This window comes from Octopus bimaculoides, chromosome 21 (genome assembly GCF_046866305.1).
Source record: "Octopus bimaculoides isolate indiv1 chromosome 21, ASM4686630v1, whole genome shotgun sequence".
Taxonomy (NCBI): Eukaryota; Metazoa; Mollusca; class Cephalopoda; order Octopoda; family Octopodidae; genus Octopus; species Octopus bimaculoides.
In genome coordinates this window covers 21,622,587-21,641,595 of record NC_142948.1, presented here as the reverse complement: position 1 = coordinate 21,641,595, position 19,009 = coordinate 21,622,587, and the positions used below count along the sequence as shown (strand labels likewise).

At 37.4% G+C, this 19,009-nt stretch overlaps 1 protein-coding gene across 3 annotated transcripts in view; it reads right to left on the bottom strand.

Moving 5' to 3' along the window:
• LOC106870294 (E3 ubiquitin-protein ligase SHPRH) overlaps window positions 1–12,979 on the bottom strand; it is an 81,187-nt gene extending 68,208 nt beyond the window's left edge. For 2 of the 3 annotated variants that reach the window (XM_089338922.1, XM_089338920.1), the window contains exons 1-3: window positions 12,839–12,979; window positions 8,966–9,655; window positions 307–504 (exon numbers count right to left, since the gene is read on the bottom strand). In XM_089338922.1, the coding sequence (XP_089195048.1) occupies window positions 307–504; window positions 8,966–9,653 (886 nt within the window). In that variant the 5' untranslated portion in view covers window positions 9,654–9,655; window positions 12,839–12,979. Of the gene's footprint in view, window positions 1–306; window positions 505–8,965; window positions 9,656–11,084; window positions 11,223–12,838 lie in introns of those variants that run through there. The other variant, XM_089338921.1, reaches the window with a different exon arrangement.
• Window positions 12,980–19,009: the final 6,030 nt, after the last annotated feature.

The window sequence follows — 19,009 nt, the reverse complement described above, 5'->3', positions numbered from 1 at the left end:
CCATCTTTCTTGCTCTCTGATGAGGAAAACATTTTCTCATGAAGATCAAGTGAAGACATTTGTGGAAAGCTTCTTTGCCAACTGAATTTTACTTGAGAGGAATCAAAAAGCTACCTGATAAATAGCAAGAGGTCATTCAAAATAATGGTAACTATACTGATGATTGAAAATAATTCTTTGTAAAGTTTTTTCATGAGAAAAGGTATTTAACAAAATCAGAATTTATTTATGACTCAACCCAATAAAACAATAAATTTTTTTTTAATTACAGAAGGATATAAGAAAAATTTCTTTTGAGATTCTCACCATTTTCTTGATAATTTTTAGTTTCTTGTTTCAACATCCAAGCCACAGATTTTTTCTGGTAATCTCGAAGAAATGGTTTTAATGCTGCAGGTTGGAGATCTTTACTGACATCTGGTGGATTCTTCTGATGGATCTTATGTATCTCATTGAAAAGTTCCTCAATATCTGGTTTAATGGTTGCAATGTTGCTGTCAAAAGCTGTAAATTTACAAAAATCATAAATGAACCCTTTTAATGCAAAAATCACATATACATCTACTCAAAATTTCATTACCTTAACTTCAGAAAACAGTTTTATCTACCAGTTTATTTTTTGTTGAAGAATGTCATGTTTGAAACTAATTTTTGTTGAGATATTTAACATTGTTACTGGAATAACTAGGAAATTTAATTTTGCAATTAAAGGGCTTAATTAAAGGTAAAATAAAACAGTTTTGTATTACATTGCCTAAGGTTAACAACTAATACTGAAATTTAGTGTATAACTAACAAGGTCAACATTCAATACTGAAATCTGGGTGCTTTTTTAAAGTTATTACCCCCATCTTTCAAAATGTAACCAAATGAATAAAAACAAAAAAAAAACAAACATTCATCCTTATGAATACTTGAGTGGTGTTACCTGTCATATATTAGGTAACACTCTTTAATATATATCATCATCATCATCCTTTAAAGTCCATTTTCCATGCAGGCATGGGTTGGACAGTTTGACCAGTGCAAGCAGGAGAGTTACACCAGGTTCCAGTCTGATTTGGCTTGGTTTCTATTGTTGGATGCCCTAACACCAACCACTTTGCAGAGTGTGCTGGATGCTTTTTACATGGCGCTAGCATTAGTGCTTTTACATGTCACCAGCACAGGGCTCTTGCAGGCCAATCCTCATCAGCAAGAAGCAGCATTAACACTTTTGCTGTGGAGGATGAGTCTTCTATAAATATATATATATATATAGTTCAAATTTACAGGAAACAAAAGATGAAGACAGCTGAAGGAACAATAAACAGGTGTATTAGTTTAAAGCTCAGGAATAATGGAAAAGTCTTTCAAGCCTCCACGAAGAAAAAAACAGAGAGAGAAAAAGGGTGAAGAGATTGACAGTTCAAAATGATGATATGGCCAGAAGGAAGTAGCTGAGTGAAAGTGAGATAATAACGGTGACATGGCCGAACTAGGGTGTTCATCGCGTGTGTGTATGTGAGTCTGTATGTATGAATGGAGGTGAGTACATGAGTATGTATGTGTGGACGTGCTTAAAATTATGTGGGCTTGTGTATGCGCATGTGTATGAGTAACCTAGTGAGTACATTTTGTGGAGTGATGTGCATTTCATGTACCACTGTGCACATGTGTACATGTGTGTGTGAGTGTGTGTATGTGTGTACAAATAACCTCATGTGCTTTGTGTGGAGTGATGAACATTTCATGTATTTGTGTGTGTGTGTGTTTGAGGCTATCGTGTGTGCATGCAAACAGATGCATTTAGCAGCTGATATGTGCTTGTTCAGATGGTGTGTACATGTGTGTGTGACCCTATAGTGTACAAAAGCTGTGTGTTTATGCATGTTGCATGTGAGTGTGTGTGTGTGTCTGTGTGTGTGTTGTGTGTGTTCAGGCATTTTGTGTTTTTTTGGAGTGTGTAGGGGAAAGCATAGAGGTGTGAGATGGGATGGTGGTGGCGAAAGATAGGATTTGGAAGGTGGGATAAGGGTGAGGGGAGGTGGGATACAGGTGATGGGAATTAGGGGTTGGCAGATATTGGGTGCTTGTGTGTGAAATGGGAAGGTGTGTGTCAATGCAAGTGCATGTGAGTATTGGCGTGAGGTATGTGTACTGAGTTGAACAGTGTGTAGGGGTGTTCATATAGTGGTGTGTGTGGGTGTGTGCATAATGGTGTGTGGTGAGGGTACTGGGAAGTGTTGGGTGCTAGTGTATATGGAGTGGGAAGATGTTCGTGGGTATGTGATGTGACTACTGAGCTGAACAGTGTGTATGGGTGTTTGTATAGTGATGTGTGTGGTAAGGGTACCAAGTAAGGTAATGTGCAGGTGTGGGGGTGGGGGGAGGGGCAGTTGAAGGTGGGAGGTCTGTGGGAATCTGTGTGAGGTTGGTGTTAGATGGAGAGAAATGGCAAACTGAGACCATAAGGAATGTCATTGCCAAGTCTGGTGCTCAGAGAACAGGTCAGCCAAGCGGCGTGCCATTTGATCAATAAACAGCAGACAGAGAGAGTAGGAGATGCAGTAGATAACATTGCTGGAGGTGCAGGTAAGAGTTTTTGATGTGATAAGGGCAGTGGTGGGGACCTGTGAGGACAGTGGTGTTGAAGAGGTAGGGGTAGATGCAATAGCATGAGTGAGAGCAGGGAAAAAAGCCAGGTGTAGGGAAGAAACTGTAGACCAGGAGGTCATACAGGTTATGTGTTTGAAGGAGGGAAGGGATGAGTTAGGGAAGATGTGTAAGGGTCGGACTGGAATAAATATATATATATATATATATATATATATATATATATATATATATATATATATATATAGTTTGAAAACAGAGATCTAATGGATACAAATTAATTTATTAATTAATTAACATATTCACCTACAATTGTTTCATTTCTCAACCAAAATTAAAACTACAAAACATAATATAAATATATCATTTTGCATTTTAAAATACCTTGGATGGAAAATCATCAGAGTGCACAAAGGACAATACAAGGATTACATTACAATCCATTGGAATATTCACAATATATATATAATCCTGTTTATTATGTGTGTATGTATGCATGTGTTAAAATTATTACTTTTATTTTTAATTCAATAATAATAATAATAATAATGAATAATGAGTTATATTATATCAGAATAAAATTATATAATAAATAAATCAAAGTAAAAGTGAAAAAAATTTTATGTTCAAGAAGTAAAATAAAAGCGAAAGATAATTTATACTCATGTTTGTATATGAGTGTGCATGCGTATATGTATATGAATATACGAGGCTGAGTCAAAAAGTAATGCCATTTTGTTTAGGACAGGTATAATTACCAATACAGGAACATGTATCATACATCAAAATGAAGCTGGTCCTCTGTGGATCACATCCCTACTTCTCAACATAGTCACCATTTCTCTCAATAACAATGTTCCACCTTCGAATGAGAGCATGTATCCCTGCCCTGTAAAATTCTGTTGATTGTTCTTTGAGTCACTTCTTCACTAGAGTTCTCACTTCCTCGTCACTGGAATAATGTTTGCCTCTCAAATCCTCTTTCATGGAGCCAAAGAGATGATAGTCTGAAGGCGCTAAATTATTCCAGTGACGAAGAAATGAAAACTGTAGTGAAGAAGTTGCTCAAAGAACAATCAACAGAATTTTACGGAGCAGGAATACATGCTCTCATTCAAAGGTAGAACATTGCTATTGAGAGAAATGGTGACTATGTTGAGAAGAAGGGATGTGATCCACAGAGGACCAGCTTCATTTTGATGTATGATACATGTTCCTGTGTTGATAATTATACCTGTCCTAAACAAAATGGCATTACTTTTTGACTGACCCTCGTATATACAATAATCCCTCAACTATTGCGGGTGTTGTGTTCCATACCCCACCCCAAGTGATAGGTGAAAATCCACGAAGTAGAAACACAGTACTGTACTGTATATTTTTTAATTATTTTCATAATTTGTATATATTTATTATATTATAAATGCTAAACAACACCATGAACGAATTGAAGTAAGCTTAAATAATAAACTGCGATAGGTGAATTGAAATATGGCGAGGGATTACTGTATATGTATATATATATATATATATATATAAATATATATATATATGTATGTATGTATGTGTGTGTGTGTGTATATATATATATATATATACATATATATACTTGCAACAAGTATGAATGTCAATAGTTTATACATCAATATGCATGTGCATTCATATATATGTGTTCCTTTCTAAGTTACTTATTTAGGTATATAAATTAAGGTATATAGGAGCAAAAATAAAATAAATTTATATATAATAATATATAATAAAATAAAGTAGAAGTAAAATAAAATAAAGTAAAACAGAATGTAGGAAACTGAAAAATTGAAATAAATTTGTGTTCATGTGTGTATACATATGTGCTTATAAATATGTTTAAATGCATATATATATATATATATATATATATATATATATACTAAACAAGTCTGGATATATTTTATGTATTATTGTGTGGGTGTGTGTTTATATACATATATATATATATAATATACAAGAAATAAGGCCAGGGAATCGTCAAATGTATATGTGAGTGTTTTCTTCCTAAGTTATTATATTAGTTCTCAAGTATGCATTCATGTTAGTAAAGTGTTATTAAGTTAATTATATTATCACTTATATTTAGAGATAAAAGTTTGTTTACTACCTGTGCAATCGTGTATGTTCATTTGGGCATTACTTGATATTAATGTTTATATTTAAATTCAATAAAAATGATGATAATCATCAATTAAAGTATACAAGAGTAAAATTAAATGATTAAAATAAAATGAAATAAAATAAATAAGGAATGAAATATCTTTATAATTTGAACATGAATAAGTACCATGAACTACTTACGAATGAAATTACCAAAAACTATGAAGTAATCAATAAGATTAATTAACTGGGAATCTAAGAAAATAATGTCAGAATATAAAATTGATGATAGGAGTGAGCCATTTTATTCTTAAAAGACCTAGAATCACTCTGAAGGACCATAAGGAAAACTTTCTAACTAACCCTAAAGTTAGACTTATATACCCCTGATAATCTGATATAAGTATATTAAGTAAGAATGTCTTAGATAAATATAAACTTATACTTAAGAAAAGGATTAAACTTGAACTTTGGACAAATACCCAAGAAGCGATAGGCTGGTTCAATAGTATAGTTAATAAATACAAATTTAAATTTTTACAGGCTGATACTGACAACTAATTACTCTTCCATTAATCCAATAATACTGAATAAGGTCCTTATTTTCGCTAAAAGTCACACTGAATTGAATATGAAAGAAGTTAATGTTATTTTAACTGCCAGAAAATCAGTGATTAACTGCAATATGTTTGTATGTGTGGAGATTGGCATCTCCTTGTTTTGACATTGTAGGATTGTTGTAAATGAGTATCTTCACACAAATCGTGTCCTTTGTTTTCACTCTTCCATTACACTCTCAGAGTGGTTGGCGTTAGGTAGGGCATCCAGCTGTAGAAACCATGCAAACCAGACTGGATTCTGGTGCAGCCCCTCAGCTTACCAGCCCTGGTCAAACTGTCCAGCCCATGCCAGCATGGACAATAGGCATTAAGTGATGACGATATCATCCACCATGCTGGCATGAGTTGGTCAGCCTGGGGCTATAGTAGAAGATACTTGCTGAAAGTGCTGTGCCACACAGTGGAATTGAACATGAAACCATGTGGTTGGGAAGCAAACTTTACAACCCTAGAGCCCCAATGGGGCAAATAATGAAGGGATACTCAAGTTTGGACGACTGGAAGAACGGTGGTAGCAGGGAATTGTACCAATGTGCCAGAAGGGAGGCTAGGCGACAGGTTTATTTAGCCAGAGGGGAAGCAGATAAGGAAAGATTTGCCAATGTTCTGCGCCGTGAGGACCAAAGACTCGAGGTATTTCGGGTTGCAAGACAGTGTAGGAGAGAGAATAGTGATGTTGTAGGAGAGAAATGTGTTCGCATGGATGATGGTACGCTTGCATTAAATGAGGATGCAAAGAAAGAGGTATGGAGATGCCACTACGATAGATTGCTTAATAAAGAGAATGAATGGGAGAAAGAGAGCCTGCCTTATGTCGACCCAATAGAGGGACCAGCTATCCGAGTTGATAGTACCAGGGTAGATAAAGCAATTAAGAGTATGAAGACCGGGAAAGCCCCCGGCCCATCAGGAATCACTGCAGAGATGCTCAAATATCTGGCAGTGTTGGCTATAGCCTAGTCACCCGTATTACGAACCAGGTGATACACGAAGGAGTCATACCCTATGACTGGTGTAGCAGCATCATAGTCAACGGCTACAAAGGTAAAGGGGACGCTTTAGATACAAATAATTACAGAGGCATCAAGCTGTTAGATCAGGTTATGAAAGTTACAGAGAGGGTCATAGCCCAACTAATTAGGGAGCGAATCAATTTAGATGAGATGCAGTTTGGGTTCGTGCCAGGTAAAAGCACTACTGATGCCTTATTTCTAGTGAGACAGTTGCAAGAGAAATACCTAGCCAAGGATAAACCTCTGTACCTGGCTTTCGTTGACATGGAGAAAGCCTTTGACAGGGTCCCCCGATCCCTTATCTGGTGGTCAATGAGGAAACTTGGGATAGAAGAATGGCTAGTGAGAGCTGTGCGAGCCATGTACAGAGATGCGGCCAGTAAGGTGAGGGTTGGAAATGAGTACAGCAATGAATTCCGGGTAGAGGTAGGGGTCCACCAAGGTTCCGTCCTCAGCCCCCTATTATTTACCATAGTCCTCCAGGCAATCACAGAGGAGTTCAAGACAGGTTGCCCCTGGGAGCTCCTCTATGCTGATGACCTTGCCCTAATTGCGGAGTCACTATCAGAACTAGAGGAGAAGTTTCAGGTGTGGAAGCAAGGTCTAGAACTGAAGGGCCTTAGAGTCAACCTAGCTAAAACCAAAATCCTAATAAGTAGGAAGGTAGATAAAACACAAACCCCTTCAGGTAGATGGCCCTGCTCAGTATGTAGAAAAGGAGTAGGTAGTAACTCTATAAGATGTACCCGGTGCAAGCTATGGACACATAAGAGGTGCAGCAACATCAAAGGCAGGTTAACTAGCAAGTTAGTTTTTAGTTTTTGTTTGTGGCAGATGTTCAGGTGCAATAAAGACTGCAAACAAACAGGAAACAACTTCTATCTCATTCCAGGGTGAAAAACTAGAGGTAGTCGATAGCTTCCGCTATCTGGGCGACCAAGTTAGTAGTGGGGGTGGGTGCGCTGAAAGTGTAGCTGCTAGAATAAGAATAGCCTGGGCAAAGTTTAGAGAGCTCTTACCCCTGCTGGCGACAAAGGGACTCTCACTCAGAGTAAAAGGCAGACTGTATGACGCATGCGTACGAACAACCATGCTACATGGCAGTGAAACATGGGCTGTAACTGCTGAGGACATACGTAAGCTCGCAAGGAATGAAGCCAGTATGCTCCGTTGGATGTGTAATGTCAATGTGAATACCCGTCAGAGTGTAAGTATCTTGAGAGAAAAGCTGAACATTAGAAGCATCAGTTGTGGCGTGCAAGAGAGACGATTGCGCTGGTATGGACATGTGGTGAGAATGGAGGAGGATAGCTGCGTGAAAAAGTGCCACACCCTAACAGTTGAGGGAACCCGTGGAAGAGGTAGGCCCAGGAAGACCTGGGCTGAGGTGGTGAGGCAAGACCTTCGTACATTGGGCCTCACCGAGGCGATGACTACGGACCGAGACCTTTGGAAATGGGCTGTGCGTGAGAAGACCCGGCAAGCCAAGTAAGATCGTTGCCAGTGCCCCTGGACTGGTTCTTGTGCGGGTGGCACATGAGATGCACCATTTTGAGCGTGGCCGTTGCCAGTACCGCCTGACTGGCTCCTGTAGGATTTTCGAGCGAGATCGTTGCCAGTGCCCCTGGACTGGCTTGTGCGGGTGGCACATAAAAGACACCATTTCGAGCGTGGCCGTTTTCGTGCGGGTGACACGTAAAAGCACCCACTACACTCTCTGAGTGGTTGGCGTTAGGAAGGGCATCCAGCTGTAGAAACTCTGCCAAATCAGACTGGAGCCTGGTGTTGCCATCCGGTTTCACCAGTCCTCAGTCAAATCGTCCAACCCATGCTAGCATGGAAAGCGGACGTTAAACGATGATGATGATGATGATGATCAACACACAACTCTGAAATTTGGTTTTAAGTGTGAGTTTTGTTTGAGAAAAAAAAGAAGGAAACCAAGAATATTTCAACTTGTGTAGACAAGCAGAGAACGCCATATCAGACAGGACGAACTGAACAGAGAACAGAGTAAACTGAGAAGTCACTAGTTCATATAATCTCAGTCATTGTATTGTGTGTGTACGAGTGTGAGTGCTACCAAACTTTTTATCTTCTAGGTCAGTAAAATAACCACCATCAACTTAGAAAGATTTAGGCACAAATCTAAAACATATCTGTATTTCAAGTGTATATAATATACTGACACCAGTCTTTTAATGGTGTAGGGACACATGGCTTAGTGGTTAGGTATTAAACTCAGGAGTGTAAGATTGTGGTTTTGATTCCTGGACTGATCAACATGTTGTGTACTTGAGCAAAACACTTCATTTCATGATGTTCCAGTCCACTCAGCTGGCAAAAATGAGTAATCCTGAGATGGACCAACATCCCATCTAGTGAATATATACACCATGGAAACCAGGTAATCAGTACTATGATTATTTTAATGACTATACCTTTTAAAGGAAGTTGACCAGGACAAAATTTGAACTCAGAACATAAAAGGATGTAAAAAATACGATAAGGTATCTCTTCCAACAGGCTACCAATCCTGCCATGCCTCACTCTCAGGAGGGGAGGGTGCTATTTAAAACTCAGATTTCAAATATTTTTTCTACTCACTTTCTTCATGGATGTCATAGAAATACTTCATTATATGTTTAATAAACACAGAATTTCTTTTAATTTGAGAAGTTTCCGATGGATAGTTCAATTTAGTCAATCCAGTTTCCTTTATCAATGCATAAACATCAGCAATTCCTGCATCAAAATCTATAGTAATGCACTGCATTAATAGAAGGTTGCATTTCAATGCTGTAAATACAATATCTGGTACATCAGAGCTGACTTGAATGAAATTAGCTTTAATAGGAAAACCATTCTTCCTGTCCCTTTGGTCAACAGTTTCTTCGAAATAGAACATACTGCAGCCAATCTCATTGCTAACATACCAATAGATGATTTCAGAAGAGGGTAACCCAATTTCCTGTGCACGTAAATTTTGTTCACAGTTTAACAGCTGCACTTTTAAATGGCCAATTGGAATTAATCTTATTCCTTTCAGATTTGTTTGTAATTCAGAGAAAATATGAAGCTTTAAGAATAAATGGCAAGAATTTAAACAAAAGTTGAAGAAGTTCTCTGTTTCTTCATTTGGGAATGTATAGTTCTCACAAGTAGTTTTCTTATTTTTCTTAGCTTTTGATATTACTGTCTGATCTTCAACTGCCTTAAATTCAGATGCTTGTAATAAGTTAATAGTTGATAATTCTGAACGGCGCTGTGGAACAACCTGTTTTCTCTTCCCCATCTCTGAAAAAAAAAATATTAAATAATATTAAATGACTGCTAATACAAGCCTCAAATTTGGGAAAGAGGCATAGTCAATATCAATTACAGTACTTGATTAGATGCCAGTACTCAACTTGTACTTTATTTTATCATCGACAGGATGAAAAGCAAAGCGAACATAAAGGATTGTAAATACTACATATCATTTTGTCTAGCACTCTAATGATTCCACCAATCCACCATTCTGAAAGACATTAATTTCAAATTTTGGCACAAAGCCAACAAATTCAGGGCAGGGGAGTAAGTCGATTACATTGACCCCCCACCAGTGTTCAACTGGTACTTATTTCATCTACCCTGAAAGGATGAAAGGCAAAGTCAACCTCAATAGAATTTGAACTCAGAACATAAAGACAGACGAAATGCCCAACTTACTAACGATTCTGTGAGCTCATCACCTCACCATTCTGAAATATATTAATGATGGTTTTTGTTGTAGTGATTGCTTTATATGCTAGACATAACAGCTAAATCTTCCTCAAATCACATCCTATCATCACAGAAAAACGAAACTGGTCAAAAGCAAAAGTCTTTTGATCAAAGAGTAGCTCAGACAATGCTGAGTGCTAAAGATAACAATGAAGACTTTGATAGGCTATAAGTACAATAAAGTTTCTTCAAAAGTTGTTTCATACAACCAAATCTCCAACCATGTCATGATGGTTGGTGTTAGCTGGAAGACTTTTGATCATTGGCTAACTCAAGGATGGCTTGGTGCTAAAAACAAAAGCGACTATTTTGATGGAGTATAAAAACATTAAAGTTTCCTCAGAATCTCCTTCAAAATAACACAATACTGTCTTAAAATGTCATAGATACACGAAGCAGGCAGGACTGTCACGACTGGAACGTCTTCGATTATATGTCTGTTCAATCATATAATTGTTGTTGTTGATTAAGAACAACAATCATATGAAATTCACGAAATCTTCTCAAGAAAGAATATCAATGAGGAAGATAGTGTTAAAGTGATATTTATTCACAATGGTAAAACTTTAAATTTGGGGAAACCAAGGATTCTTTGGTGTTTACAGAAGAATTTGCTCAGTTCAATAAACATCATCGTTTGACAGGGCAGGTACGTATAATTGTGTTACTGCCTAGTTATAGGCTGTACGCAAGGGCCCACAAGCGTTAGATTCTACAACTCTCTCCTATTAACGGACCACGTCAGGAACATTACCATTGAGTTAACTTCCCTAGTAACCAGTTACTAATAAACTATTAACCAGAGTCAAAAGATTTAAAACAGATTTAATAATCCTATGTTTGAATAAAAGATGGGATGGGGGTAGTGATGGTTGGAACACCTTTGATCTGCAAGACAACCCAAGTGTAGCTGTTTTGTTTCGATTGGGAGTTATTTATTAATCAACTTATCAAAGCTTACCTGTGATTAAACAACAAAGATTTTGATGAAATATCAACGGCCCAAAGTTTTTTTTACAGTTTTAGCCGAACGAACTTTTATGCAAATTATGTAAGTTTAATAACAAATCAACTTGTTAACTTAATGGTTATCCCCTAGTAACCAGTTGTAGAGGATTTTGAAAGAAATCAATAAAACTTTGACAAAAAGATTGATAACACTATTATGTTTCTCCAGTTTTTTTTCAGTAGATTGTCCTAATGTCAGTAACATTTGGTTCCTGAAAGAAAGTTGATCACTTCATTTAAAAAACTAAAGATGGATCCCAGTTTCTGTTTTTTGTTGTCAACAAACCACGAGACGAACGAATCCGGAATTGTCTCCCTTAAACTCTGCCAAATCATGACATTTTAACAATTTTTGTTGGCTAAAAATATAGAAATATACCAAAATATAAATATTTTTGGAATATTATATTTCAATATTATTATTAATTTTAACTTTGCTCCAAATAAAATTGAAATAAAGTTAAAACGAACTTTAACATAACTTTATGTCCGGATATTAAAAACATATTTGACTAAAATATAACACAATTTCCAAATTTTTAACAGAACTTATTTGTTTGGTATACAGAAATATATCAAAATATAAAAACATCTACATAGAAATATACCAACACTTAAAACATCTACAATCTTTAAATTTAAAGGTTGATGTTTACTTTAACATCCGGCCACCAAAACAAATAAAAAAAAACAAGTGTAAAAAATGTTTATTAAACGAATGTGAGAACAAAAATTTGCGCCAACGAACCGATTATAAACATTCAATACATCTCTTCTTACCCCCCAGCGCTGGCGCTTTTTTTGCTTTAATACTGTGAAACATTCCATACAGCTCTTCCTAACCCAATTAGGCTTGTTAACTTGCTTATTGGTGACCGAAAGAACTTGTAGCAATTAACCGAAAATATTAAACAAACACGGTATCAGATGGCCATGAAATGTGCTAAAAACAATAGCTAAAACACCCTTAACTTGTTTTCCATAGTGAAACACCGTATTTATGAATTTATTTCTCTCACTACGATACGTGGGGTCTATTTTAAAACCTTTTTCTATAATTCAAACGAAAAATAAATTAATCTAAAAATTTTATTTTCAAACTTTTTCCATTACACTCAAAAACAAAAAAAAAAATCATTTACGAATTTTGTTTCCTTCGAAAGTCCTCTCTCCACTCCACTCGGAAAAGATTTTCCTCACAAATTTCTTTATAATCGGTTCGTTGGGGCAAATTTTTGTTATATTCGTTTAATACACATTTTCTTTTACACCTATTACACTTTTTTTTTTGTCTTGGTGGCCGAGTGTTAAAGTAAGCATTAACCAATTTAAATATTATTTATTATTTCACATTCTTTAATGAAGAAGTAAATAAAATTGTTAATGCGGACTTTAACGTAACTACATTCCTGTCTTAAACATAATTTTCCAACGGCCAAACTATTTCGTTTGTCAAAAAAGCATACAAAAATACACCAAAATATAAATATATCTGGAATATTTTTAAAGACAGTTAAACATTAATTCTTCGTTAAATTCGGTTTCCAACATTAATAACAAACACAGAACCAAAATAACGAAGTCGGCTCAAGACTACTACAACAAATAATAACAAATTAGTTTTTACTCGAACGATTTCCATCTATTATTTCAATGTATATGCGTATATAAATAAATATGTGACTATACATGTGAAATGTAAATTACCTGCAGTATTAGGAAGATTAATTTTATAAAATCGAACGATTACAACGACTAAATAATGGAAAATAATCCAAAATAAATCATTAAAGCTGAAGAGTTTCTATAAAAACCTGCCATCTTTGTTATCAATTCCATTGTTTATACAGAGTTGAAACTAATCACATGTATATACTACCTACAACTTTCGTATTTTATTTTGCATTTAATAAATATATTTAAATTAAAATTTTATCTATTAATGAATTATTGTTGTTATTATTTTTGTGTCTGATCGTCTTTATCACCACTAAGCTATCATCATCAGCAGCATTTTTAACGTTAATTTTCCAAGCTTGCATGGGTCGGACAGAGTTTATCGAGGCACCTTTCCTATGATAATACAAATAATATGTGAGTATATGCATATATACGTACATGTATGTACATACCTACATCTACATGTATATAATATATAGATGCATATTTGGGTACAGGACGTTGCAAAAAACGTGGACAAAATGAAAAACAGAGCACAGAAAACAAACAGGCCACATAGAGAATATTTCCTTCATCAGCTGCCCCTGCTCGGATGCATTTCCTGTCACCTTTGCCTGTTATCAAGCAACTTAATATTTCGCCATGGCTACACATGTTTTCACAAAATATTGAAAACGAACGACATTGCTTGTATGACAGTGACAACAATTTTCAACGATCACGCGATGTCTAAACAAGGAGACATAAACACGTTTAGCGAGGAAAGTCGCTAATGAAGATGTCAACACTTTAATGACTAGACTAAGTCGTTAATCCAATGGCTGTATTATACATCTGTATTATACAGCAAGTAACAACAAACACTTGTATCAGTGCGTGAACCACTTCGTATCCAAGGTTTTATTCAGATGCGTAACAAACGAATTCATGCTATGAGTATACAATGTTCAGTCAGGTTATCTGGGATTGAAGTAAAATGTTCTGAGCATCTTGCCAAGTTTCATGATGACAGTGAGAAAATAGGAGGAATTCAAACTATAAAAATTATTTTCAGACAGGTCCGTGAATATCGTGAACTCCCGACCTTCAAGGAGGTGGTGGAAGTGTCTCACAGCAACATAAACAGCTAAACAGCTCTCTATCAAAAGTGCTATACCATTCATTGTTCGGTTGGTTTCAATTATTGTGAGAAAAACGCTAGTAGTTGAGTCTGGTGGCTGATCATCTGTTGCAATACAGCACAGTTGGAGACATCAACAGTTAAGGATAGTTCTGCGTTCACTATAGGATGAGTGAGCAGGGAAACTGGTGGGGGGTAGCATTGACCATGTTTGGAGGGTGCATTTTACGTGTTACCGGCACGGGGAACTAGTCAGGCGGCTCTGGCAGTGACCCACACATGAATGAATGGTGCTTATCGCATGCCACCAGCACTGGTAACAGCCACAACTACAATTTCCATTTGATTGTGATTTGGTTTGATTTTGATTTACTTGACTCAATAGGTCTCCTTACACACGGAATGTCACCCAACGGTTGAAAGGTACTTTTTAAATGGGCTGGTTATGCAACACTTGGTGTTGGCTACGGCTGTGATCTCACTTTCCTTGCCCGATCTTCTCAATCGCAGCATATCTCCAGAGGTCTTGGTCTTTTGTCATTGCATCTATGAGGCCCAACGTTTGCAGGTCATGCTTCACCATCTCATCCCATGTCTTCCTGGGTCTCCCTCTTCCATGGGTTCCTTCCACTGTTAGGGAGTGACACTTCTTTACACAGCTTTCCTCATCCATACATAGCACATGACCATACCTATGCAGTCGTCTCTCTTGCACACCACATCTGATGCTTCTTATCTCCAACTTTTCTCTCTGTCGTGTGTGCACACTAACATTACACATCCATCGGATCATACTAACTTCATTTCTTTCAAGCCTACGCATGTCTTCAGCAGTCACGGCTCATGTTTCACTGCCGTGAAGCATGGCAGTTCGCACATATGCATCGTACAATTTACCTTTCACTCTGAGTGAGAGACCCTTTGTCACCAGTAGAGGTAGGAGCTTTCTGAACTTTGCCCAGGCTATTCTTATTCTAGTGGCAATGCTCTCTGAGCATCCACCCCGACTACAGACAAGGTAGCGGAAGCTATCAACTACTTCTAGTTTCTCCCCCCGACATGTGATGGAATCGGTTTTCTGAGCATCTGCGGTGCTTATTGCCCCTGTGCATCTGCCGCACACAAAAGCTATCTTCCCAGTTAACCTTCCTTTGATGTTGTTGCACCTCTTATGCATCCATAGCTTACACTGGGTACATCTTATGGAGTTTATACCAACACCTTTTCTACAGATCGAGCAGGGCCATCTACCTGAAGGGCTTTGTGATGTGTTCGCCTTCATACTTACTAGGACTTTGGTTTTTGCAATGTTGACTCTGAGGCCCTTCGATTCTAAACTTTGCTTCCATGCCTGAAATTTCTTCTCTAGTTCTGGTAGTGATTCTGCTATGAGAGCAAGGTCATCAGCATATAGGAGCACCCAGGAGCAGCCCATCTTGAATTCCACTGTTATTGCTTGAAGGACTATGATGAATAAGAGGGGACTGAAGGCTGATCCTTGGTGAACCCCTACTTCTACACAAAATTCTTCCTTATACTCATTTCCAACCCTTACCTTATGAACAGCATCCCTGTACAACTCTTATTAACCACTCATCAATCCCCAGTTTCCGCATCACCCACCAGATAAGGGATCAGGGGACCCTGTCAAAGGCTTTCTCCAAGTCAACATAAGCCAAGTATAGGGGTTTATCTTTGGCTAGGTATTTCTCCTACAGTTGCCGTACCAGAAATATAGCATCAATGGTACTTCTACTTGGCACAAAACCAAACTGCATCTCATCTAAGCAGACTCTCTCCCTAATTAGTTGGACTATGACCCTCTCTATGACCGTCATCACCTGATCCAGCAGTTTGATACCTCTATAGTTATTTCAAAGAAAATTCCACACGTGGTCACGAGCAAACAGGGTAACATCCTCCAATGAGAAAATATCAGGAGACAAAGACAAGGATAAAAGAAAACACAAAGTCGTACCTGACAAGAAAAAATGTGTCACACAATGAAATAGGTGTTTGCAACAGAAAAAGTTCATGTGTGTCAAATATTCAGACACAGTTGTTTAGCAGCTATCGAAAACATGTACACAGTTCGACGTCACCATTAAGAGAAAATTGCATTTGGAGAAAAATGGTCGTAGACCAGAGGTAACAGCTATCATTAGTTGGTCAAAGAAATATTCCACAGAGAATCCATGCTATAAGTATACAATGTTCTCTCAGGTTATCTGGGATTGACGTAAAAGGTTCTGAACATCTTGCCATGTTCCATGATGACAGTGAGAAAATAGGAGGAATTCAAACTACAAAAATTACTTTCAGACAGGCACTAGGCATAGAATACCATAGCAAGTTGCTGGTAGGAAAGAATATCGAATCTATGTGCCTTGCTCTCTCTCTCTGATGTTGACCTTGTTGCATCTTAGAGAAGAAGTGGTAGATTCAATTGGAAATCACTCTTAAGTAGGCGATATTGCTTCTAATACCCTCCTGTGTGTGGTTCAGAAGTTATACCTTGTATGCTAGCAAAGGAGAAGCTAACCATGCTTTGCTTGGCATGTTCTAGAATATTGACCTTTGGAGATATGCTGTAATTGAGAAGACCCAGCAATTAAAGTGATATCGCAACCATGGCCAATGCCAGTGTTGCATGTCTGGCCCATTTAAAAGTACCCTTGATGCATCAGGCAATATGGTATGCTTGAGAAGACCTGTTGAGTCAAGTAAAACCAAAATCGTAGCTGTGGCCAGTGCCCCCTAAGTGGTTCCCGTTTTGGTGGCACGTAAAAAGCACCATCTGCACGTGACTGATGCCAGTACCACTTGACTGGCTTCCATGCCAGTGGCACATAAAAAGCACTATCCAAATGTGATCGATGCCAGGTCCACCTGACTGGCTCCTGTGCTAGTAGCATGTAAAAAGCACCCACTACACTCTTGGAGTGGTTGGCATTAGGAAGGGCATCCAGCTGTAGAAAGATTGCCAGATCAGATTAGAGCCTGGTGCAGCTGCTGGCTTTCCAGACCTCAGTCAAATCGTCCAACCCATGCCAGCATGGAAAACAAATTTCTGTGCCAAAATAAGAAAAAATTTCATCATCATTACTTTTCCATGCTTGCATGGATCAAACAGAATTTGCTAAGAAGATTTTTCTACAGGTCGGTGTCTTTCTGTCACAAACCCTCACCTGTTTTCAAGTAAGGTAATATTTCCCCATAGCTAAATGTTTTTAACAGAAGACTAGAAATGAACAACCTTGCTTGTATAATGATAAAGCTCATTTACAACCATCACATGATGGCTAGATAAGAGCACACACATAAACATAACAACAAGCTTCTTTCAGTTTCCTTCTATGAAATTCATTCATAAGGTTTTGGTTAAGGTACCATACATTGGGATTGAATCCAAGACCATTTGATTGGGAAGCAAGCTTCTTAAACACACATGTTTCTCCCAAAACAATTTCTTTTGGGTCAGAGCTCCATGGCATTCCAATATTGTGTGCAAAAACAATTAAAATGAAACAGTAGAATCCAGAAAAGTAATAGGTTTAACAGGATCTAATTGACAAGAGGACTGTGTCAAGCTTCAATGATCACTTTGGCATACTTAGGAAGGGCTACATGCCCTTCCTAACACCAATCACTTTACAGAGTGTACTGGTTACATTTTTTGTAGCTCTGGCATTAGTGAGGTCATCAAGTAACTCACAAGACAAGGTCTCTTGATTGAGGTAGGTGGGGGTGCAGTATTAAAGGAAGTGGCTTTGTGCCTGGTGTTGAGAGGCTAAAGTATGATAGAGAGACAGGAAAAAGTGACTTGCTGTAGAGATGATACTTGGATCTCCCAGTTGGAAAGGGAAAAAGGGTGGCAGAGATAAGGCATTAGGACATACACTCAAGGTACAAGAAGTTGAATATAAGGGACAGAAGATGGGGAAGGGTAGATGGGTAAATTTGCAAGAGTGTGTAAAGAGAGTGACAGATGGCTGGAGATAGGGATAATGACGAATGCAGTAGACGGTGAACATGAATGGAGACATGATCGATGGTGAATCTCAATTGGGTGTGGAGGGAAATGGAAGTGGGTTGGAGAGGGGGTGGTACTGAGTAGCTGTACATATAAGCAATATTAAAATAATGAAATGAAAGCTTAACCCTTTCACATTCAGATTACTCTTTCAAATGTAATGCTTAGTTATTCACATTTAAAAAAATTAATCATGCATTATCTCACAGCTTTGGGATTTTGATATGATTGTATATTTTTAGAATGGCATTGTAAGGTAGGTGTAAGAGGCTAGATCTTGATAGTTTGAACATAAAACAGGTAGAATATTTGGGCCAGATGTGGCCAGTTTGAATGCTAAAGGGTTAAAAAGCTCTGCTCATAGAAACATTGTTTCATTGAAGTTCTCAAAGTTTAAGAGGTCACTGGAGAATAACATAGGTGACAGGTCTCTATAAATCAATCTAATAAAGATGGTAAACTTCAGTTAAAACATAAAAACGAAATAAACCTAAATGTAGAGTTCCAATCTCTAATCTCACAGAATCCCTTAAGAGAATTTACAAACAGTAAATATAAAATATAAAAGATTGATGCTAAAGCATTTTAGGATCTAAAATATTCAACCCTTTGTTGCCAACAGCTCTATAGTGTAAGGTTTCACAGGAACTTGTCAGCTTCAGCTGATGTTGGTGATGTCAAAGATGGTTCAAAAGACATCTTGGCATTGCAGGTCCTGGTCAATGATGATGGAAGATGAGGCTGCAAAATGTTCTTTAAATATTCAGTGCTGACTGCTATTTCTTGCATTAGGGATCACCAGTTGTACAGAAAAGAACACTGGAGTCTGTTGGGATTTTGATATTTTTTCATACACAAAAAAATGAATGTTGTTATTAATATAAACAACAAAATGTCAAAAGAGGTTTTGTTTTTGTTCGCTCTGCTGCATCCAAACCTCTCTATCTAGTAGTCATGGTGTGTCAACTCTTATACTGGTTGAAAGACTGAGAATGAAATGTGCCAAAATAAGGGATTGTTGTTGGAGCCTATTTGATGTGAAGTT